At 39.2% G+C, this 24,932-nt stretch overlaps 1 protein-coding gene across 4 annotated transcripts in view; it reads left to right on the forward strand.

Moving 5' to 3' along the window:
* Positions 1-24,932, forward strand: part of LOC133606006 (voltage-dependent calcium channel subunit alpha-2/delta-1-like) — a 115,763-nt gene that overhangs the window by 56,155 nt on the left and 34,676 nt on the right. For all 4 annotated transcript variants that reach the window (XM_072913290.1, XM_072913291.1, XM_072913289.1 and 1 more), the window contains 16 exons: positions 3,566-3,697; positions 8,501-8,570; positions 8,652-8,702; positions 8,975-9,074; positions 13,796-13,954; positions 15,050-15,154; positions 15,231-15,309; positions 16,842-16,891; positions 16,966-17,055; positions 17,395-17,457; positions 19,174-19,257; positions 21,170-21,244; positions 21,349-21,420; positions 21,515-21,586; positions 21,664-21,725; positions 21,946-22,022. In XM_072913290.1, coding sequence (XP_072769391.1) covers positions 3,566-3,697; positions 8,501-8,570; positions 8,652-8,702; positions 8,975-9,074; positions 13,796-13,954; positions 15,050-15,154; positions 15,231-15,309; positions 16,842-16,891; positions 16,966-17,055; positions 17,395-17,457; positions 19,174-19,257; positions 21,170-21,244; positions 21,349-21,420; positions 21,515-21,586; positions 21,664-21,725; positions 21,946-22,022 — 1,341 coding nt within the window. The remainder of the gene's footprint in view (positions 1-3,565; positions 3,698-8,500; positions 8,571-8,651; positions 8,703-8,974; positions 9,075-13,795; positions 13,955-15,049; positions 15,155-15,230; positions 15,310-16,841; positions 16,892-16,965; positions 17,056-17,394; positions 17,458-19,173; positions 19,258-21,169; positions 21,245-21,348; positions 21,421-21,514; positions 21,587-21,663; positions 21,726-21,945; positions 22,023-24,932) is intronic.

Consider the following 24,932-nt stretch of genomic DNA (forward strand, 5'->3'; position numbering starts at 1 on the left):
TGAGTGTTTGTAAGGTCAGAGGTCAGAATTCCTAAATAGTCCTCAAAGTGCAAAAGGATTTTACGCAGAATTCAGAAACAATACATGTTAGTAATAAACTTTAGCCATCTGCTGATGTGTTTTAGCCCGCTAATTTGAGCATTTAGCTCCATTTGTGATTGATTGATTAAAACTTTTAATAGTACCGTATTTTTCGGACTATAAGTCAGTTTTTTTCATAGTTTGGACTTATACTCAGGAGCGACTTATGTGTGAAATTATTAACACATTACCGTAAACTATCAATTATTATTTAGCTCATTCACGTAAGAGACTAGACGTATAAGATTTCATGGGATTTAGCGATTAGGAGTGACAGATTGTTTGGTAAACGTATAGCATGTTCTATATGTTATAGTTTTTTGAATGACTCTTACCATAATATGTTACGTTAACATACCAGGCACGTTCTCAGTTGGTTATTTATGCGTCATATAACGTACACTTATTCAGCCTGTTGTTCACTATTCTTTATTTATTTTAAATTGCCTTTCAAATGTCTATTCTTGGTGTTGGGTTTTATCAAATACATTTCCCCCAAAAATGCGACTTATACTCCAGTGCGACTTATGTTTTTTTCCTTCTTTATTATGCATTTTCGGCCGGTGCGACTTATACGCCGGAGCGATTTATGCTCCGAAAAATACGGTAGATTGCACAGTACAGTACATATTCCGTACAATTGACCACTAAATGGTAACACCCGAATAAGTTTTTCAACTTGTACCACGTAAATCAATTCATGGTAATGAATTCATAGTAATTGTATATGTGCCTTTGACCAGCTAACATTATCATTTATAGTACAAGTTTCTTCAAATGAAAAAAACACATTTGCACACTCATTTTTATCAAGCTAATTATAGCATTTAGCTCCAAGTAACGTTGTGCTTTTCTTCCAGCTAATGTTACTATTTAGCGCCAACATTTTGTGTGTGTTACCCCGCTAACGTAGCTCAAGGTTTTTCCATGTGAAGTAACACATTTCAACACTTAAATGGGCCCTATCACGCAAAACCAAATTTTCTTAGCTATTGGTACCTGCTGTTGGGCATTTTGGTTCTGCGTAAGTTCTGAAAATTTGAAATTTAAAGCGTAGCGGCATGGCGGAGGTATTTATAAAACAATCTCGCCTCCCTTCCTACCCCCTCTAAATGGTCGGTTTTGAATGTGCACAATTGGTGAGGTCACAAATTAAGAACACCGTCAATGAATCATTCATATATGGTATAAATGTACCCAAACTGCATTGAACGGGTTTGCCATTTTTTATCTATGCGCAGGCATCTGTAGTTTAGAGTACAAAATGGCCAAGGTACGACTCGAAGAACAAAAATGCTCTGTTGGTTGAATTACCCAGCACAGGACCCGAGTCAAACCATGCTAATTGTAGCATTTTACTCTCTCTTTTTCTAATTTAGCGCAAAGCTTCCTCAAAGTAACAATTGGCAACACTCAATTAACACTATTGTTAGCTTAGACTCTTACTGTAATTAAATGTAGCATTTAGTTCCAAGCAACTCTGGACAATTTGCTTTTGTCAGCATTTAGCTCAAAGCATCTCTTTGCCAGTTGCTAATGCTAGCATTTACTTTTGAACATCTCTATACCTTTTTCACCCATTAACATTAGCATTTAGCTCAAAATGTATAGAAACGATGCAACACCCACAGCAGAGGTGTCAAACTTGTTTTTAGTGAGGGCCACACTGCTGTTATGGCTGCCTTTTAGAGAGCCGCTTGCAACCATAATTATGTACGTTAAATATACATAAGGTACAGGCCCAAAGTTTGGACACACCTTCTCATTCATGCATTTTCTTTATTTTCATGACTATTTACATTGTAGATTGTCACTGAAGGCATCAAACTTATGAATGAACACATGGAGTTATGTACTTGACAAAAAAAAGGTGAAATAACTGAAAACATGTTTATATTCTAGTTTCTTCAAAATAGCCACCCTTTTCTCTGATTACTTTTTCGCACACTTTTGGCATTCTCTCGATGAGCGTCAACAGGTCGTCACCTGAAATGGTTTTCACTTCACAGGTGTCATCATTTTGATGCCTTCAGTGACAATCTACAAAGGAATAGTCTTGAAAATAAAGAAAATGCATTGAAATGAGAAGGTATGTCCAAACTTTTGGCCTGTACTGTATATTAGCCTCGTTACACAATTTCCAGAGGCAATTGTGTTTGTTATATTTTTTACAAACAGATTGATGGGTAACTTGCTTTAAAATCTTAAGTCAACTTGACTAAGGATATATTTATGTATTTGTTTTTGATAATAATTTTGGAATATATATTTTTTTATGCACAGATAATCAAGTTTACAAGTTACGCAGTGAAGGTGCTAAAGAATAACTACATTTACATCCAAATCACGATTTTTATTCATTACAATTCTAAATTGATTCTACTTTTGAGGATCGACATGCAAAAATAAATCATCAAAAACCTGACCAACCATGAAGCTGTTGGAGCGTACCATACTGCACCATTAAGCAGAATGAGTGGATAACGCCAGCCAAGGACAGAAAAATATCTAAATATGGGACAAGCGGTAGAAAATGGATGGATGGATGAAAAATAATGCAGATGGTGTGTTTGACGGAGAAGCAACAGGAAGGAGATACTGTAGAAGTCTACTCTAAGAGGTCAATGCTGTACATTATTATTACAAACGTTTACTTTGTAAAACACCTGTAATGGTTTGTACGATATTCTATTGTACAGTTTTTTATATAATAGTAAATGAATTTAGCCTGAAAGTATTTTACCGGCGCACATTATTTCCAGCCTTTTGCGGGCCACATAAAATGAAGTGGCAGGCCACATCTGGCCCCCTGGCCTTGGGTTTGACACCTGTGACCCACAATAACTGAAACAAAAAGACTATATGACGAATTCTGGTAATATTTAAGAGCATTTGTGAGGTCAGAGATCACTGCTTTGACTGGTTCGTCATGCATCATGTGATTGACATTCTGTTCTTCCGCACCAAACCCATCTGAGCACACTTATAGGGACAAGAAGTTCCTCACACGGTTTCTGCCAAATGTACCAATGAAGCTGCTTTCAGTTGCGTCCTTCAAAGAGCTGGATATCTTCCAGCATGTTCTAATCAGCTGATGGGCAGCAGCTTTTTTTTTTTTTTTTTTTTTTCCCCCCAGCCAGGAGCAAAGTCATGTTTTCTTCTCGTCTATAGGATTTAAGATCTTGTGACAGGCTTTTTAAATGTCCTGTAGAGTGTACAGTAGTGGCTGTGGCGGTGTACATGTTACTGCACAGGCAGAGCACTGACAGGCGTTGTCAGCGAGCAGATGTGACGCTCGCCACTTCACTCGCCGCCACCTAATTAGTGTCATGACTTGCTTTTCTGTACAATAACCGCCTCTACCACTCTGAGGAGACCGCTCAGGCTACGAACGAGGGTCCTAGTGTCAGGAGAGGGTGTACAAATTGTGAGTGTGACAACCAGGACACGCTTAACTGTATCAACGTTATTATTTGTGTTACAGCCACCATCATCCTCAACGAGCTCAACTGGACCGAGGCCCTAGAGGACGTCTTCCGTAAAAACAAGGAGGAAGACCCGTCTCTCCTGTGGCAGGTGTTTGGTTCCGCCACGGGGCTGGCCCGCTACTTCCCAGGTGAGCCGTCGTCATCCGGCCCCTTCTTGACCTGGACCGCGGCAAGTTCTGGAAGGGGTCCAGTCACTGCTTAAAGATGGTGTGGTGGGTGTGTCATCATGTTAGGGGACAAGCAAACGCCTCTGCCTCGCACTTGTTAGTCATTTCCCGACACCTCCGATGAGTAAAATCATGATGGTTCATTTCTCCTAGTAAAAATGGCCTGCAGTGTCCAAGTGGAAAGGAGATTTCATCAACAAAATATATGGTCATTAATGATTTCCGTTTGCTATTTTGTCAAACATAGTTTATTTTAGTCAATAACACATTTTTATCTGATTTAATTTAATGTTTTTCTCATTCTTAATTTAAATTATGATACTCTTAAAAAAATAAAAACGGAAATTCTGCCTATCCTTCACAATCTTTATGTAACACAAGAAAAATAAATGCGATCAAAAATCGGCTTACAATGGAGCCTATAAAAGCCCTTAAAACCATCCAAGCACCTCCATTAAGTTGTATATGCATGATGTAAGTATATATGTAATGTAGTAACAGGCACATTTATAATAACATTTAATATTTACGTATTTTGATCATTTTAAGCATACGCCGCACATTAATCTCAAAAACGCATCACGTGTGCTTTTTTTACCAGTACATCACTGACTATTACTCACTGCAGACTTCATGATAACAAATCACTTACTGTACAATATCTGCTATCATTAGGATGCCAACTGATAAAATCTTGTTATAGTCCCGTTTAGATGAAAAATGACTTATAATCCTTGCAAAGAAAAGGGGCGTAGAAACAAGCGTATTTTTGTGTTGTTCTCGCCATTACCGCGTCTAAACTGGCTGTCAAAGTGTAGCAGCATGTCGGATTATCCTTGTCTTTCTACCAGAGGTGTGGACTCGAGTCACATGACTTGGACTCGAGTCAGACTCGAGTCATGAATTTGATGACTTTAGACTCGACTTGACAAAATGTAAAAAGACTTGCAACTCGACTTAGATCAATGACTTGTGCCTTCACTTGGACTTGAGCCTTTTGAATTGACATGACTTGACATGACTTGCTACTTTCCCCAAAACCCAAAGATGAAAAAGTTATTCGGGAGCGCTCCGTATTTTTCATTGTGTACTTGTCTATCAGCGTTGCGTGTGTCAGCTGGTGTGGTCTCAGTACAACAGCCAATCAAATTAGATCTACTTTGTTTTCATCACAACCAACAAAGAAGACATGTCCAAACCACACGCCAGTGAACAAAAAATTATACCTAAAATAATTTTGTTTGGGTATAAAAATTACGAGGTGGTCAACACAAAACGGTTTGCAGTATGCAACACATGCGGTTCGAAAATTACTGATGGAGAGGCAACAACTTCCAACTTCGTCCGGCATTTGAAGTTGCACAAAGAACGGTAAGTTTTGAATGTAAGATAACGTTTATTGGCTAAGTAACGTGACTTTTATTTGCTGTGTAGTTAAATCAGTGAGGCTGTAAACTCACTGCTAACGTTATAACGTTATTGCAAACACGGGAATCTGTTGCAGTTCACTACCTTATTCGTACTTTTTGTTCAGTGATTTTTTTTAAGCAGGGTTACGTTAGTCAATATATCACACGTAACGTTAGACGGCGGTCAGCAGCACCGCGTATTTTAGCCACCTAAAAAAAGACAAAAATAGTAAAATAAAGGTCAGTTAAAATGTATACTATATTATGAATATGTGTACCGTTTTAGCTAGCTTTCTGACATACTGTTGGTTGTTTACCTCAGTGGTCCCCAACCACCGGTCCGTGGATCGATTGGTATCGGGCCGCACAAGAAATAATTTTTTTTTTCTTCTTTTTTTAATTAAATCAACATAAAAAACACAAGATACACTTACAAGTAGTGCACCAACCCAAAACAACTCTCTCCCCCCTTTTGTTCTGGGCATTGAACATGAAGACTCTTCCTTCACTGTTCCGAGTGGCCATGAGAGTCTTGGCAGTGCCTGCCTCCAGTGCTCCAGTGGAGCGAGTTTTCAGCCATGGTGGCATCATACTACGCCCCCATCGTGCACAAATGACTGACAGACTCTTGGCTAATTTGGTCTTTTGCAAATGCAATGCAGCATAGGGCCCTGACATATAAAAAGTACAACTTTTTTGTTACCGGTATGTTCACGTATATGTCATGTTTTTTCAATGTTAACACTTTTGTACAAATAAGTACATTTGCACTTTATTTTTCAATGTGTTTGTTCTGTAAAGGAATGAGTTAATGTTTAAAATGACTGGTTAATAGTGCTATTATAAAGTGCAATGTCAACACAATTTTCTTTCCTGCAATTTAAAATGCACTTGTTTTAATAAATAAATACAGCGTTTGAAAAGCATACACAATCTGTGTTAATATATTAGTCTGTGGTTAAAAGGACTTGAAAGGACTCGAAACTCAAAATGCAGGACTTAGGACTTGACTTGAGACTTTCCAGTCTTGACTTTGGACTTGACTCGGGGCTTGCCTGTCTTGACTCGGGACTTGACTTGGACTTGAGGGCAAAGACTTGAGACTTACTTGTGACTTGCAAAACAATGACTTGGTCCCACCTCTGCTTTCTACTATCCAGGTGAGAGGCAACATAGGCACACACGCTAGTGATCACGGAGCCGCTATAAATAGTTTGTCTTCGTTAGCGCTTATAATAACAATATCACTAATACTTGGTTAATATTCAAGTCACCAAATGTAAATACAGTATTGTAGGTACTTTGTTGGATGTTTTTATTTTTATTTTTTTATTTTTTTTTTATGGGCAGAATAGTGGACCTACCATTGGTTTAGCTGTAAGCAAATATTTAAGTTTATTTTGAGATAGACTGCATTAAAAAAACACACAAAAAAACCCACATCCGTTGTCTTTTATAATGATTGTGAATGATAGGCAACTTTTTTCTTAAGTGCAGTTCCCCTTTAACTAATTAAATGTGATACTTAAAAAAAATTACAGAGTGTTTCTTATAGTCAGAGAGACAAAATAATTTGAAATAAATACTGTACTGTAAAATGGGTCTTGTGATCACCATTCATGTATTTTTCTTTTTAAATGCAATTTCATCATTTCTCATAAAATGGACTCCAGTGCAAAGACAATTTCACTTTCATGTCAGAATGACAATGTGAGGTCGATTACTTAAATGCTCCAATTGGTATTTTATCGTGGATAATTTATATAAGTTCATAGGGGGCGGCATGGCGTAGTGGGTAGAAACCTGAGGGTTGCCGGTTCGCGCCCCGCCTATTGACATCCTAATCGCTGCCGTTGTGTCCTTGGGCAGGACACTTCACCCTTGCCCCCAGTGCCGCTCACACTGGTGAATGAATGTGTGAAGTGAAGTGAATTACATTTATATAGCGCTTTTTCTCAAGTGACTCAAAGCGCTTTACATAGTGAAACCCAATATCTAAGTTACATTTAAACCAGTGTGGGTGGCACTGGGAGCAGGGGGGTAAAGTGTCTTGCCCAAGGACACAACGGCAGTGACTAGGATGGCGGAAGCGGGGATCGAACCTGCCACCCTCAAGTTGCTGGCAAGGCCGCTCTACCAACCGAGCTATACCGCCCCAATGAATGATGAATGATAGGTAGTGGTCGCAGGGGCCGTAGGCGCAAACTGGCAGCCACGCTTCCATCAGTCTACCCCAGGGCAGCTGTGGCTATGAAAGTAGCTTACCACCACCAGGTGTGAATGAATGATGGCTTCTCACTTCTCTGTGAAGCGCTTTGAGTGTCTAGAAAAGCGCTATATAAATCTAATCCATTATTATTATTATAGTGTGTTAATTTCCCCCATTTTATTCATATTTTGATTTAATGTATTTTTGAGGGTAACGTCAGTTTTACAGCTGCCTAATCAAGTTAAATAAGACAATACAAAAAAAAATCACAAAGTGAAATTCAGTTACAAAATACTGTATGAGCCAAAATACAATGTATCCAGATTTAATATTAAAATGTATGAGTATTTTTACTTTTCCAAAATATTTTAAAATTCAATTTTACACCTGTCCTGTTATAATCCTTAAAACATTACAAAAACTTGATATTTTTTTGTAATAGTCAGAGGCACAAAAAATAAAAAATAATTAAAAACAAATGTGCTGCAATATAAAAAGGGTCTTGTGATCATTATATTCATGCTTATGTTTTAATGTATGGTAAAAATAAAACTAGCCCTCGTTGTCCAAGTGCAAAAACACATTTGCCATATGAGGTACAATTTTATTATTTACTATCATAGAAAATTATGGATGATTAATACTAGATTTTTTCATTAATTTTCCCCTTTTTTTTCATATTTGTATATAATTTAATGTGTATTTTTAAGTGGCAAATTCAGTTTTACAACTGCCCAGTCAATTAACATAAGAAAATACTTCACACACAAAAAAGGGTATTTCAATAGCAACATATGAGCAAATATGAAACATTTAATATTGATTTATGTACATTAACATTTAATGTATTATTTTTTGTTTTACATTTATATTTCAAAGGGAATTATATTTCACAGCTGCCCATTTCGAAAAAACACATTTAATTTAAAAAAAAATAATTGTTTTTTTTAAATAATCAGTCACAAACATTTTTTTACAATTACAAATAAATGGTCTAATGTAACCGTTAGTTTTTTCATACATTTGTTTCATCGTTCAAATGGCATCAAGTGTTGATAAGAATCAGCACTCACACTAACAGTGACATTCCAGTGCCTCAAAGCTATGCTGGAAAATAAATGTTTTTATTTTGTTTTGTAATCCCAGCATCCCCCTGGATCGACTCGAGCAAATCAGCCAATAAGATTGACCTCTACGATGTACGCAGACGGCCATGGTGCGTGTAAACTCCACACATCATATCCATGTACGAGCATAAAGTGTTTTTCTTTCTCAAATACACATTGTTACTCACCAGGTACATCCAGGGGGCGGCCTCACCCAAGGACATGCTGATCCTGGTGGACGCGTGAGTGACCACCTTATGATTCGACTCGTACAGTCAGCCGGAATATTGCACAGCCTTTGACCTTTGACCTGCCCGTGGGCGCCGCGCTCTCTTGTCTGCCGCCTCAGTGGCCGTGTGACGCTGACGAGCACGCGGGGCCGCCACGGCCATTCCCTCCCACCCCCGAAAATAGTTAAATGCAACAAAATAACTGTATTCCATTATATTACATACAAATCAACAGACTCCGAAATGTAAATATTAATGGATGTCATGTGACGTACAACTTGCAGGAGCGGCAGCGTGTCGGGTCTGACCCTCAAGCTGATCCGAACGTCCGTCAGCAAGATGCTTGAGACGCTGTCCGACGATGACTATGTCAACGTCGTCTATGTGAGTGTCCATGCAGCCAACATGTAACATGAATTTAGCATTGTGGTATGGAATTGTTGTACTTCACATCCAATCAGATTGCCTTGATGTTGTGCACAGCCACTCGGGAGCAGTGCAGAGCTGTATTAACCATTCTTAATTGCCTCCCTTTATTTACATTTCTGCTGTCTTTCTTGTCATTTTGCCATTTGAGAGTCACTACTTGCAAAATGTGACCTTTTCTCTCTCTGTGTGTGTGTGTTAATATCGTTGTTTACACAACATGAAAAGTGCATGTTATCGAGCGTCTTCATGGGCCCGCACGCATGACGACGCCTGTGCAAAACGCCGCACAAGTTGGACCAATGCACGCTTGCACAGTTGAAGGCTGCACGTGGCGTGTAATGTTACAGAAACCGGCCACGACTCAAGTCAGCCGCTGATGCGTTCACTGACAAGGGGAATATTCATCACTTTAAAGTGCCACGCGCTTGCTGTTTCCTGGCAATCGAGGTTAGGAAAATGTGATCTGAAAGGCTTTCAGCCATGTTTAAAATATTGTGTATGCTTGGCACGGGGTTGGTCGATAAATCTATAAATATACATCCCCCACCAAATGCAAATAAATGACATTTTTATTTGCTCTTCAAAGCAAGCATTGATTTGATTTTCTTTCACTGCCTTGATGGAGCGCCACCTTTTTTGTTTTGTTTTTGTGGCGCTTTCAAATTAGCTAAGAGCTTTCCAAGGTAATGCAATTAGTTGACAATTGATGCAAGCGCTTTTCAGCTTCATAACAGAAGAGCACTTTGATGTGTATGAGTAGCAAGTAAAACTATATATTGCATATTTTACTCCCACACATGCAAACTAGTCTTTTCCTACTGCCGTTTAAATGCACACAATATAAGACACAACTTAACATTTATGTATGACTGTACTGAACCTAATAGGAGACCATATTAGTCTGAAAAAGATAAGTCATCTTATACTCTGAGTCTTGAGACTGAATCTGAGCCGTCAACAATATCCATCCATCCATCCATCCATCTTCTGCTTATCCGAGGTCAGGTGGCAGGGGCAGCAGCCTAAGCAGAGAAGCCCAATCTTCCCTCTCCCCAGCTACTTTGTCTGGCTTTTTCCGGGGGATTCAGAGGCGTTCCCAGGCCAGCTGCGAGACGTAGCCTCTTTGTGTTCTAGGTCTTCCAAGTGGCCTCCTGCCGGTTGGATGTGCCCTAAACACCTCCCCAGGAACGGGTCCGACTTACTGCCGGCAATGCGGACGAAGCTCTGATACAGTTCATACAGGGAGCGGACCGCCACAATCAGGGGGTTCGATACACCATACTCTCTGAGTACTTTCCACAGGACTTCCAGAAGGATACGTCGAATGCCTTTCTTAAGTCCACAAGACATGTCGGCTGGTTAAGCAAACTCCCATGTACTTTCAGGGATCCTGCCGAGAGTATAGGGCTGGTCCACAGTTCCACGACCAGGACGAAAGCCACACAGCTTCTTCTGGATCCAAGCTTCGACTATCCGGCGTAGCCCCCTCTCCAGTACACCTGAACAGGGAAGGCTGAGGAGTGTGATCCTGCGATAGTTGGAACATACACTCCGGTTCCCCTTTTTAAATAGAGGAACCACCACCCCAGTTTGCCAATCCAAAGGCAGCGCAATGGATGTCCACACAATGCTGCAGAGTCTTGTCAACTAAGACAGCCCCACAGCATCCAGAGCCTTAAGGAACTCAGGGCTGATCTCATCTATCCCCATGGTCCTGCCACCAATAAGGACCTAGCCCCAGAAATAGGACAGCCCACCAGAGAGGCCCCTTGCACTGCTTCCTCATTGGAGGATGTGTAGGCGGAATTGAACAGTTCTTCAAAGCATTCTTTCCAATCCAATCCACAACATCCCCAGTTGAGTTCAGCAGCACACTGTCCATACCGTACGCGGTGTTGACAGTGCACTGCTTCCCCCTCCTGAGGCAGCGGATAGTGGTACAGAATCGCTTCAAAGCTGTCCGGAAGTCGTTCTCCTTGGCTGTTCCGAACTCCTCCCATGTCCGAGTTCTTTTTGCCTCTGCAACCGCCAAAGCCGCACATTGCTTGGTCTGTCAGTACCTATCCTCTGTCTCCGGAGTCCCATGTGCCAAAGGGACCCGATAGGACTCCTTCAGCTGGACAGCATCCGTCACTGCTTGTGTCCACCAGCAGGTTTTGGGATTACCGCCACGGCAGGAAATGACCACCTTGCGGACACCACTCCGTTTAGCTGACTCGACAATATAGGGGCACGGCACATGGTCCACTCGGACTCAATATCCAGCACCTTCCTTGTGACATTTTCAAAGTTCTTCCGGAGGTGGAAATTGAAATTCTCTATGACGGTAGACTCTACCAGACGTTCCCAGCAGACCCTTACCATGCTTTTGGGCCTACCAGGCCTGTTTCGCATCCTTCCCCACTGTCAGAGGCGACTCACCACCAGGTGATCGGTTGAAAGCTCAGCCCCTCTCTTGACCAGAGTGTCCAAAACATGAGACCACAAATCCGATGATATAACCACAAAGTCGATCATCGAAATGCGGCCTACGGTGTCCTGGTGCCAAGTGCATATGGACACCATTATGTTTGAACTTGGTGTTTCTTTCTGGACCATCTGTGACGAGCACAAAAGTCCAATAACAAAACACTACTCTGTTTCAAATCTGAGCGGCTCTTCCTCCCAATCACGCCTCTCCAGGTTTCACTGTGTGAATATGAGCGTTGGAGTCACCCAGTAAAACAAGGGAATCGCCTAAGGGAGCACTCTCCAGTATTCCTCTAGGGACTCTAAAACGGACAGGTACTCTGAACTGCCGTGTGGTGTGTAAGCACAAACAGCAAGCTACCCTCTCGTCCACCGGGTTAAACTCCAACGTGCAGGCTCTGTGCCGTGGGGCAACAAGTATTGCCACCCGTTGCCTCTCACTGCTGGCAACGTCAGAGTGATAGAGAGTCCAACCCCTCTCGAGAAGTCTGGTTGCCGAGCGCTTGCTCTGCATCAAAGTGAGACCGACCAGCTCAGCCTTCCCAATGAGGTGACATTCCACGTCCCAAAGGCTTCCTTCTTTAGCCGAGAATTGGGCTGCCAAGGGCCTCTTTGGGCTGTGGCCGGCTGGGTCCCATGGGGGAAGGCCTGGCCACCAAGCGCTCTCCATTTAACCCCACCTCCAGGCCTGGCTCTAAAGGGGGGCCCTAGTGACCTGTGTCCGGGCAAGGGAAAATTATGTTCCTGGTGTCTATTCATAGAAGTTTTTAAGTTTTTTTTTGTCTGGTCCCTCAACTAGGATCTGTTTGTCATAAAAGCCCCAGGACATCATAGCTGCTAGGATCATTAGGACACGCAAACTCCTCGACCACGATTAAATGGCAGCTCAAAGAGGAGACAATATAAAAATATTTTAAAGGCAATGCAAATTGCATTTTTTAAATAAAAACAGCTATTGAAAAGAGGGGTTGTCTTATGTACTAAGTGTGTCCTGATGAAACAAATAAAACACTGTACTGACCGGGATATGAGTGTAGTTTTTCCATTGAAAAGAAGTTGTCTTATATTCAATTGTAATATAATCAGTGTGGTAGTGCAAGGATGTGCTGATAAAGAAAATACCGTTTTGACTGGAATATAAGACGGCATTTTTCCACAGAAATAGGTCTGAAAGGGTGGTCGTCTTATATTAAAGTGTGCTTATTTTGTAGTCTTTACAGTACTTTAAGTGTATGGTGATGAAATAAAGGAAAGATATATTTACGCGAATACACGACGTTAATTTTGCCCTATAAGATAGTTTAAGAGGAGAGCTCGTCTTATATTCAGGGTTGCTTCTATTATAGTCAATATGGTGTGCTGCAGACCTAAAGAAAATACCGTTTTGACTGGAGTATAACAAAGCATTTTCCCACAGAAATCGGTCTGAAAAAAAGTGGTTGTCCTATATTCGGGGATGCTTTATTTTTCAGTACGGTATTGTAAGGGTATGCTGACGAAATAAAGAGAACTATTATGAGAAAGTAATTTTGACCTTGAAAATAGTCTGAAAAATGAGTGGTAGTCTTATATCCAGGACTGCTTGTCACTTAGTCAATGTTGTAGTCTAAGTGTATGTAGATATAGAATAAGGTCTGAGAAGCAGTGGTCACCTTATGTTCAGTGTTGCTTGTATTATAGTCAGTACGCAACTGCAAGGGTGTGCTGATGAAATAAAGACAATATAAGACGTTCCTAGAAAACAGTCGAAAAAATGTGGTCGGCTTACATTAAGGCTCGCTTATACTGTCGTCAATATGATATACAAGGGTGTGCTGATGAAATAAAGAAAAGACGGTATTGACCCCAAATATAGGACAATATTTTTCTCTGATTATGGTTGTGGTTGCTTCCGTGATTGCAGTAAAACTAATAATATTAATCCATAATCAGGATGTGTTTTTTGTCCCTACCTTGCTATCCTTCCTTCTTCTCCTTTAGCCTCCTTGGGTCTGTAAACTTTGTTTTTTTGTTTAAAACAAAGTGTTAAAAATGAGATCGATGTCAGTTAGATACTTTATCTGCATGACGCCCAAAGTGGAAAAAAAAAAAAAAATCCCTGCCACATATTTTTTTTTTTTTTATTCAAATATGTGCACCTACTTCTCCGAGCGTGTGATCCCCTCTCCCGTCATCCCGCCTTCCTCTCCCTCTTTTCCCCTCTCCAGTTTAACAACGAAGCCACGCACGCCGCCTGCTTCGAGAACCTGGTGCAGGCCAACGTGCGCAACAAGAGGATCCTGAAGGACGCTGTGCAGGGCATCAGTGCCAAAGGAACCACCAACTACAAGGGGGGCTTCGAGCTGGCCTTCAAGCAGCTCGCCCAAGTACGGACGTTATTGAAGAGTGTCCTTCTAATACTAAGGGTTTTGCAGTTTGTCCAATCATATGATCTGTTTTTATATACTGTAATATTTATTTTGAATAATAATTCTGTACTGTATTTATATGGAATGAAATATGAGACTTTATGCATCCATCGATCCATTTTTTACCGCTTGTCCGTTTTGGGACCGCGGGGGTGACTGGAGCCTATCCCTGCTGCACTCGGGCGGAAGGCGGTGTCCACCCTGGACAAGTCGCCATCTTATCGCAGGGCCAACACAGATAGACAGACAACACTCACATTCCTAACTAAACCAAAAAAAGAATTACTACAAAAAAAGTATAGATTTTTTTTTTATGGATTTGAAATAATTAAAATACATTTTGAATAAAAAATAGAAATAATTTGGGTTGCAAACTAGTTTTTGTTAAGTTTTTTTTAAATTATTGTTGTTTATTCTATTATTTGATTGCAAATTGTTTTTTGTTGCAAATATTTTATTTGGTTGCAAATCTTTTCTGCATTTTTTGTTGTTTATAAATGGGTTTTTTTACACTTTTTTTGGGGGTTGCGGGGCGTTGACAAATGTTTTTTTGGTCAGTCCTACCCAAAACAATTTGTAAACAACAAAAACATTTGTAAAAAAAACTATTTGCAACCCCTCACCTCCAAAAATAGCATCCCCGCATGTTTTTTTGTTTTTTTCAAATGAAAAAAAGATTAAACTTTTTTTTGTTTACAATTTTTTTTACATTATATATATATATATATATATTTTTTTTTTTTTTATTTTTTTTTTTTTTTAAATAATTTTAAATCATTACTGTATTTTCTTGAACTGTTTTTGTTTGCAAATATTTTCAGTTCAGTCGCTAGCACGCTCGTCTCTTATGCCAAACTATCCAGGTTCGAGTCCCTGATAGAACGAAAAGCAGGGACGGAACCAGGTGGGCTAAACATTTCCATGTTTTTTTTGGTTGCATAAAAGGATTTCTTTCCATATACTGTAATGACATCTTGGTCCTATGATAGTCTGACGATAGTGAGTCTTTGTCGCCCTCTTGTGGTTGTACCAACATTTGCAGTTTTCTTCCAGGTGAACGTGTCCCGGGCCAACTGCAACAAGATCATCATGCTCTTCACCGATGGAGGCGAGGAGCGTGCTGAGGAGATCTTTGAGAAATACAACCCAAAACAAGCTGTGAGCGCGCACAACCTGAATTTTTTTTATTATTATTATTTTTTTTATAACTAAGTTACATTTCCTTACCTTACAGGTGCGCATTTTTACATTCTCAGTTGGGCAGCACAACTATGACAAGGGGCCCGTACAGTGGATGGCGTGCACTAACAAAGGTAAGATTTACACCATCATTTAGACCAGGGCTGTCAAACTCAATTTATTAAGGGCCACATCGCAATTATGGCTGCCCTCAGAGGGCCACATGTAGCAGTGATTATAAATGAATATACCGGTAAACACAGAATAGCTTTGTTACAACAATTAGAAAAAGCAACTGTTTTTGATTATTAGATTTTTTTCAAACAGATTATTGAACACCTTGCTTTGAAACTAAGTCTAGATGACAAGCACTTATTTATGTATTTATTTTTGACAACAAAACAAAAATGCTTGGTACATCTTGTTGCTTGATGAGTGTGAAACATATGCAATAGCATGTGCAACATGTTTCTGTCAAAATTGAAAGCACAAATACATTTGGTCAGAAAGTGCTTTTTTTACATTTCCAGACTTTTAGGCCAAATAAATGATGTGGTGGGCCGCATAAAATGATTTGGCGGGCCACAATAAAAAGTGCCGTGGGAGACCACATAAAACAATGTAGCGGGGCGTATTAAAATGATATGGAAGGTCACCTTAAAACGATTTGACTGGCCACATAAATAATGTGGCGGACGACATAAAATGATGTGATGAACCACTTAAAATGATGTGGCGGACCACATAAAATGACATAGTGAACCACATTAAAATTATGTGGCATGCTACTTTAAAATTATGGTACGGGTGACATTTAAGAGCAGGCTTAAAACCCACATTTTTGATTTGGCTTTTACCTGAAATTAATTATTTTATTGAAGTCATTTGTATTTTACTTTTGATCCTATTAGTTATGCAAGATTGTATTGAGTTCTATTTATTTATTTACTGTATATTCATTTTATTTTTTCTATTAATCTTCATATGTCTTATTTGTATTTTATTCTTTCTCTCCTCATGGTTCTTACCATTTTATAAGTTGTATTATTTTTATTTTCCGACGTTCCTCAGATGAGCCATCTGCCTCTGGTGTTATCGGCCGCCTCTGTGCCAGCGTCCTGGTGGCCATGGTCTGATGACCTCCTGGTGCAGATGGCTCCTGTGATAGTGTTTACTTACATGACTCCTCTGTATTCAGTCATGCAATCATGTGTCCATATAGTTACATATGTGTGTATGTTGTGTTTGGTATCTGTGTTCGTATGTGATAATGGGGGATATGGGTCACCGGGGTATTGTTTTTAACTTTGTAAAGCACTTTGCGTTGCATTTCTTTTATGTATGAAAAGCGCTGTATGAATAACGTTTGATTGATTGATTAAAATGAAGTAGCGGTCCACAATAAAATTAGAGATTAGAGTAATGTGGCGGGCCAGATTTGGCCCCCGGTCCTTGAGTGTGACACCTGTGATTTAGATCAATGATGGTATGGAAACTGTGGTATAAGTTCCACTGGTGGTCCATATAGTACACAGGAACACCAGACATGCTTTTTTTTTTTTTTTTTAAACAAACATTTTATTTTAAACTTATGCATAAAAATTTAAATTTTTCGAAAATTGATTTACGTTGAAAAAAGCAACATCTCAAAATGATCAATTCCCAGGTTACTACTATGAGATCCCTTCCATTGGTGCCATCAGGTTGAACACTCAGGTAAGGAAAATGTCTCCCTCTTGTGGCTGCTAGCAGGACGTTAATGTTCCTTTCTCTTCTGTCGTTCCTCGCAGGAGTACCTTGATGTTTTGGGCAGACCGATGGTCAAAGCGGACCGAAAGGCCAAGCAGGTCCAGTGGACCAACGTGTACCAGGATGCTCTGGTGTGTAACAAGCATTCACACGCGTGTAAATATTTCTTGCTAAACTCAATTTCAACCCTCATCAGTTTCTGGTCATTTATTGATGGCCTTTTATTTGGCTGCACTAAAATCATTTTTCATGCTACTTGAGCTTGTCTTGTGTTGCGTTAAAGCGACAGATAAGAAGTATGGAGCCAAGCTGGAGGCATCGTTAGCCTGCTGATAAGACCCCCACCCTCCCGCCTCCTCGTCTCTGTGCTTTGTTACTGCGACAGCTCGTTTTCATTTTTACACTTTTAAACTACACAGACTTCACTTCTTGTGTTGTGTTGAGTAACTTGTACTGCTTTGTGCCAACAGGAGCTCGGACTGGTCATCACAGGAACGCTTCCTGTCTTCAACAAGACCAACACCGGGTCAAAGGTTAGCTCTCGTTCTCACTATCATGATTCTGACAGCCATTCACGCTATAATTATTATTATTCGTTGTTATTTTTTGTATTCATATTATTTATTATTCGTCCACATTTACTTATTGATTATTAATCATTTATAGGTCTATATTTTAATTAAGTTGCTAATGAAAAAGACTGCGTCACAGTAAAATGCTTTCAGCCTTTTTCTGAATTTTTCAATGAAAAATTGGGCGGAGTGGTTTGGTTGGTAGAGTGGCCGACCAGCATCTTGAGGGTTCCAGGTTCGATATCTGCTTCTGCCGTCCTAGTCACTGCTGTTGTGTCCTTGGGCAAGACACTTGAACACCTGCTCCCAGTGCCACCCACACTGGTTTAAATGTAGCTTAAAGATGTAGATAAGGGGTTTCACTATGTAAAGCGCTTTGAGTCGCTAGAGAAAAGCGCTATATAAATATAATTCACTTCACTTCCAATTCTGCGGCATTAATATTCCATACACATTTGTATTATTATTGTCAATATTATTATTGTTTAACATTTTTTTATTAAATACGTTATTCATACTGTATAAATGCTGGGGTATTATTTTAAATGCATGGATATTATTTGTATTATTATTATTATTACTACTACTATCATTTATAAATGTATTTATATTGTATAAATACAGAGGTAATATTATTTTAAACATTTGATTGCTATTCTTATTAATATTGTTACTATTAATAGTATGTTTTTTTCTTATCTATTTGTTACTTTATTTATCTAGTACACATGATGCAATATTGTTATCTCAGACACTTGGATCCCATTCCTCTTTTTTTCCCCTTCTCCTTATTACTATATTATATTTTTAATATTTTGTTTATCAATTACTTTATTTATGCTGTATAAATGCTGCAGTATTATTTTAAATGCTTGGATGCTAATATTATTACTATTATGATTATTATTATATTTTTCATTTTGCAATTGCTTAAAACATGATGTATTTTTGTGTGTGAAATTTTACGTCATTTTACGATTAAAAACATCACTAATACAATAAAAATGCTGATATATTTTTTCAAGAATAAGTTATTTTATATTGAAGTTTCATACTTAACAATCATATTTTGTGTATTTATTTAGTGGTATATTATAAATGCGTTGAGATGGGCAGAGTCTCACTTGGACTAACAACAAAATATTTGTTATGATATTTTTCTGTGTTTTTATTACACTCAATTGATTTCTATATTTTGTATTTTTCTATGTTATTATATACATTCTGGCAGACAGGCAGTCCCACTAATGTTACTATTTAATTATTAGACATAATAATATAGTATGTATCGTGTATATATAACATTTTCAAAGAGGGATGATCATTAATAATTTATTATTTTAATATGATTGGACATACAGAATAAATGCTACTTGGACGTTCTCCTCAGGTCCTCACTTTTGGTTTATTGGACATGTAGAGAAGCAGAGCATTGTTGCGATGAGGGAGACAAATGATGGCGAGCTAAAGTGGGTCAAGATGAGTTTACATGTCCAACCCGTTTGACGCCGAGGTTACTTTGTCTGCAAATACCTCGTCTGTGACTCATGGCGGCATGTTGGACTTTTGGGAATGAAACTTTCCAGATATTTCCATTGCTAGCTCATTTCCTCGAAACGCCTCAGAGGAGCTGCAGGCTCCATCATAATTAGACTTTTTTTTATTGTGTCTTTACAGAAATCTCAGAACCAGCTCATCTTGGGTGTCATGGCCATCGATGTCTCGCTGGAAGACATCAAGAGACTCACGCCACGCTTTACTGTAAGGACATAACATTAGGTACACCTGTGCAATCTCATCACCTCCGATACGAGGACTTTTTCCTGTACTTTTTCAAGTTGGTCCTCAAAAACTGCAGTTTTACCATCTTATACAGGATATCTGACTAGCAGTAGGTTCTTAAAAACAGCAGAAGACCCCTGTCACGTAGAAGATCTTTGACGAGAAATTACTCCTCAAAAATAGCAGGGCACGCCTTTCATATAGGACTTATGTTTTTGCAGTAGGTCCTCAGCAGAATGTTCCTGCCACACATTGGACTAGCAGTAGTTTCTCAAAAACAGCAGAGGACCCCTGTAGGGCTGGACAGTAAGCACATTTTGTTTTTGATTTCGATTATGGCTTCACACGATCATGAAATTAGAATAATAATAAAAAAGAAACGATTAATTGGCCGCACAACGTGCATGTAAATTCCGGAGCTTGTGACGGTGAAACGGATGAGGAGTAAATAAAAAGACCACATCAACTAGAAGTCTGGGATCTCACCATGGTTGCTACTTGTTATGTAACAGCACTAGTATGCCTAATCCATAATCACTAAACTCAACAAACACAGTAAGGCATTTGACCGCATTCACGTAACCGGGTACATAGTCACATAATTGAAAATAAGAAAATTGAAATAAATGTAAGTTAAATGCTATCATTATAAGGAGAAGGAACATTTGTTTGGGAGAATTTTCTGGGACCGCTCATTCATCTCCCCAAAACACGTCCCGAACTAAACAATGTTGAGACCGCCCCCTTTTATTTTACATTTAATTTGACACAAAAACCACACACTCTATGGTGGTAAAATAGGTCTATATGAAAATAAAAAAATCGGTATTAAAAACAAAACGGAAAACCTTAGTTTTTTTATATTACTTTTGATGTTTTGTTACTATCATTATTATTTTTCTTCTTGTGGTTTATTCTTTACTAATTTATATTCTTTTTTAAAACTATTTAAAGTTGAGTTTTTGCGGTACAATAAATGCACACGCTTTTAAATTAATGAATAATCGTGATTATTATTTTTGCCATAATGGTCCAGCCCTAGTCCCCTGCCACACAGAGGGGTTGGACTAGAGTTTTTGTATTCAGTTTTTATTAACAGCCGAACGTTCCTGACAGAGAATCTTGGACTAGCGTTTTGACAGCAGGTTGTTAAAAACGCAAGAACATTCCTGTCACATCAGGGATCTTGGACTGGTATTTTGGCAGCAGGTCCTCAAAAACAGCAATACACTCTTACCATATAGATCTTATTTGAATAGCATCTTGGAGGTAGCTTTTTTTTCAAACCGAGCATTTCTGTCATATAGAGGATCTTTAACTAGGTGTAAGTCCTCAAAACAGCAGAGAAACCCTGTCATATATAGAATCTTAGGCTACCAATAGATTCTCAAAAACAGCAGAGTCCCTTGTCATATAGATGATCTTTAACTAGCAGTAGGTTATCAAAAAATAGCACAGGTCCCCTGTCACATAGAGGATCTTAGGCTACCAATAGCTTTTCAAAAACAGCATCTTTAACTAGCAGTAAGTTATCAAAAATAGCAGAGGTGCCCTGTCACATAGAGTAATTGGACTGGTGTTTTGACAGCAGGTCTTCAAAAACAGAAACACACTCTTGCCATATAGATCATATTTGACTAGTGTTTTGGAGGGAGGTTTTTAAAAACAGCAGCATGTCATATAGAGTATCTAAGTAAGTTCTCAAAACTGTAGAGGACCCCTGTCACAATGAGGATCTTGGACTAGCATGTTTGCAGTCGGCCCTCAAAAACAGCAGAGTGCTCATGTCACACGAGGACCTTGGACTAGTGTTTTTGAAGAAAGTCCGTAAAAACAGCAGAGTTACTTGCCATATAGATGATCTTTGATTCGTGTTTCCATTCTCCTCCAGTTCGGACCAAATGGTTACTACTTCGCCATCGACCCCAACGGATACGTGCTGCTCCACCCTAACCTCAAACCACCGGTACTTCCTGTTCTTCAGGAACACTTGAAGCATAGCAACATCTGACTTCCTGTACATAAATCATTATTAAAAAAAAGTTCCATAAATGATGAACTTCCATGCAGACGGCTGAGTTTCACGAGCCTGTCACGCTGGACTTCCTGGATGCTGAGCTGGAGAACGAAGTCAAAGTGGAGGTGAGCATCTATGTCACATTCCCCCAAGTCCAAAAGTCACGTTGAGTGTCGTAGTTTGTACATTTTGTTTATCATTTCCTAATTATGTTTCCAGATAAGAAGGAAGATGATTGATGGTCTTACAGGGAATTATGCAATATCTGCTCTGGTCAAATCGCAAGATGAGGTTGTTGTAGTCGTATTAATAACTTACTGTATTGATGATGAGGAGAGGATTCTAACAACAACTCTTGGCCCTCGCAGCGCTACATAGATCTGGGTCAGAGGACCTACACCTTTGCACCAGTGAAGGGTACGGATTACAGGTAATCACACGTTACTTTGATTTGCTCCTTTTTCTATAAAGATTGTGCATTTTCTACTGGGAAACTGAACAAAATGTCTCAAAAATATGTTCAAAAATGTTTAACAGAGCACAAATCTACCCTTCAAATATCATCAAATCAATACAAGAATTATTTAATGTATTTGAACTAAATTCTGCATTTTTCATATGAGATTTTTATGTTGTGTGTGTCTGCTCAGTCTGGCGCTGGTGCTGCCTGAGTACAGCTCACATTACATCCGAGCCACCATTGGCGACACCATCACCCAAGCCAAATGTAAGTCTTCTTCCATTCATCGCTTTTTCCACACTCTTTGGCCTGTAATTTATGCACGACAATTGTTAGCCATGGAAAAAATGAGCGTGTGTGTGATGCTATTGCATCGCCATGTATGGGCGGGGTATCAGCTTATGGTCGCTATCCATCACTTGCACACACGTCGCCTCTCTTTGGCTCGCACTATTAAGTTGTGGTGTGTTTGTGGCTGCAGACAAACTCGCTGTGTGTGTGGCGTCTTTGACAATTTAATGCCAGGGGGTGTCGATGTGTGCATGGAGTGGAAAGATTTAGTGCATGTGCTTAGAGTCATCCTTATCTACTCACTGTGTCTACTAAGCAAAACAGAAGAACTTAGCTGTTGCACTGTCACACCTCATACTTTTTCTTCTTCTTATGGAACCTCAGATCTTTCTGTCACAATCTTGCCAAAGTCAACTGGCTGGAGAGAAATGTGTCTTTTTATGCAACCAAACAAAAAAGTAGTAGTTAAAAAAAAATAAAAAAATCTTAGGGCTGTCTTATGGTTAATTTTCTTAATCAGATTAATCGTGATTACTCGCTTGCATAATTAAAATGTGCTTAAGGAAAGGACTCCAATATTTGTACAGAAATGCAATTTTATTCTCAGAATGTCATCCAGCAACATTTTTAAACATTTTACATGCATGTCATTTATTTGCGCAAAACTTGGTAACACTTTTATCTAAAGTTCTTTCAGGCTGTATTTTGGAGTGAAATTTGCCAGCGAGCACAGCAGTCGAATTTTCATCTCTCATTTTTGTACTGACTTAAGCGTTGATCTGATCACTGACTCTACAGTGGTGAAGGTAAAATAGTTTGTAGGGTCAAAATAAAATGCATGATTAATCTCAGTGTGTTCATGATTAATGCAATATTTTTTTTGTGATTTATCACGTGTTAACTCACTAATTTTGACAGCCCTTAAATATATACATATATTTTTAACCAAGTGTTTTTGTTTGTTTGTTGGTTACGCCCACAAGATTGAACTTGAGTCATTAATAACAACTGCATCAGGAGGTTACATAATTATAGACCCCCACAGTTATTGTTGACGACTCTGTGGTTAATTGAATGGATGATTCACGCGTGTTATTAGTCCCATGCCCGTCATTCCTACAGCTAGTGTTTACCTACTTCTCACTGTTCTCCAATATTCTTATTCACTTTGAATAAAATATTGTGTAACCCTGTTGCCTTCCCACTCTCCCTGACCTTCTTCTCATCTCCTGACTCCTGCCGTGTTGGAATGTCTGCAGCGTTTTTTGGCAAGTATTCTCCTCATGTCTTTGTCAACTCCTGACATTTTGGTACATTTAACGACTACTCGTGATTAATAATGACAACGCTAGCAAGCCGGCGTCTGCTTTTCTTCGCAAGCGATCAGTGCCCACACGTAGCGGCTGTGTGTGCGTGTTTAGACCCTTCCCCACACACACACACACACACACACCACCACCTGTTCCAAACCCCCTCAGATGTGGTTTTGGCAGCGCAGCAGCAAAACCGCATGTTTGCATTACTTAAAAGTGAAGCCATGAAGTAGAAAAGGAAAGGAAACACTGTGACTTTATTTAGTAATCTCGTTGTCGTAAGGACACAAACAGCACTAGTTTAGCAACGTGCACTAAGGTGCTAACATTACTCTCATATTTTACCGGCAACGTCATGCTCGCTTAGCGTATTTGCTGAATAAATAACAAAATGGTTAAACTTGACAGCTCCTACGTCTGCAGCTGACTGATGGTTAGGTGGAAGGGATCAGGACTGCATTTTAAGATGTGTAGTGAAGCCTGCCTTAGGGGACAAATATTGTTGGGTGTTTTTTTCTCCTCTATTGGTTCCCATTGTTTTAATATTTTAGTAGTAGTGTTATAGTATTGCCCCACAATTTTCAACAGTTCTCAGAACATAACCCTACTATAAACATGCTATTAAATCAGAAATACTTTAATAATCCCCGAGGGGAAATGAACATTTTCAGCACAATCCCATTCAATCCCATTCATTAGTTCAGTGTCTATAGCAGGGGTGCTCAAAGAGAGGCCTGCGGGCCACTAAAGAAGGCTACCTAATTGAATACATATTCATACTGATTCTTTCAAGCTGTACGATCATTGATCGCATGCCCGCAAGGCTACACTGTTAAAAAGTCAGTAGATTTTACTGTATAAACCTGGCAGTTCAGCCACCAGAAAATTACTGTAAAAACATCAGTGGTACCAATTTTCCATTTCCAGTAATGCACTGTACAAGCAGGGAATGTGGCTTTTACAGTTAAAAAAAAGTAGACGCAGAATCGCCAGAATGTTGTCCTAATAATAACAGTGTTGCTGTTTTTTGATTTCCAGTAATGCACTGTAAAAGGAAAAATGACCGTAGATTTTTCTGTGAAAAACTGACAGCTCATTCGCCAAAACATTTCTTATAGTAACAGAGGTACTATTTTTCAAATTTATAGTAATGCACTGTAAAGATAATGGCTATAGATTTGGTGGTAAACAAATGGCAGCTTAAACACAAAACATGTTTACGTAAAACTGGCATGTTTTTTCTTTAATTTACAGTAATTTTGAGTAAAAACACTAAATTTTACAGTGAAATTCTGTTGACTGGCCCGTCTGTTTTTTTTTACTATAAAATGTATTGATTTTTTTTTCTTCTATATACTCTAGCTGGTTAGCCTGCAGAACATTGGCACATTTTAAATTTGGCTCTTAGAGGCAAAAAGTTTGAGCACCCCTTGGTTTATAGATTTAATGCTAATGAGCGGTTTCTCTAAGAAATCACATTGTGCACTTTGACTTTTTACATATTCACCGCACCTGATCAATGTAATTATACTACAGCATAGCATTAAGTAGTGGGGCAGGCGGTTGCAACCTT

This window comes from Nerophis lumbriciformis, linkage group LG05, assembly GCF_033978685.3.
Source record: "Nerophis lumbriciformis linkage group LG05, RoL_Nlum_v2.1, whole genome shotgun sequence".
NCBI classification, from domain to species: Eukaryota; Metazoa; Chordata; class Actinopteri; order Syngnathiformes; family Syngnathidae; genus Nerophis; species Nerophis lumbriciformis.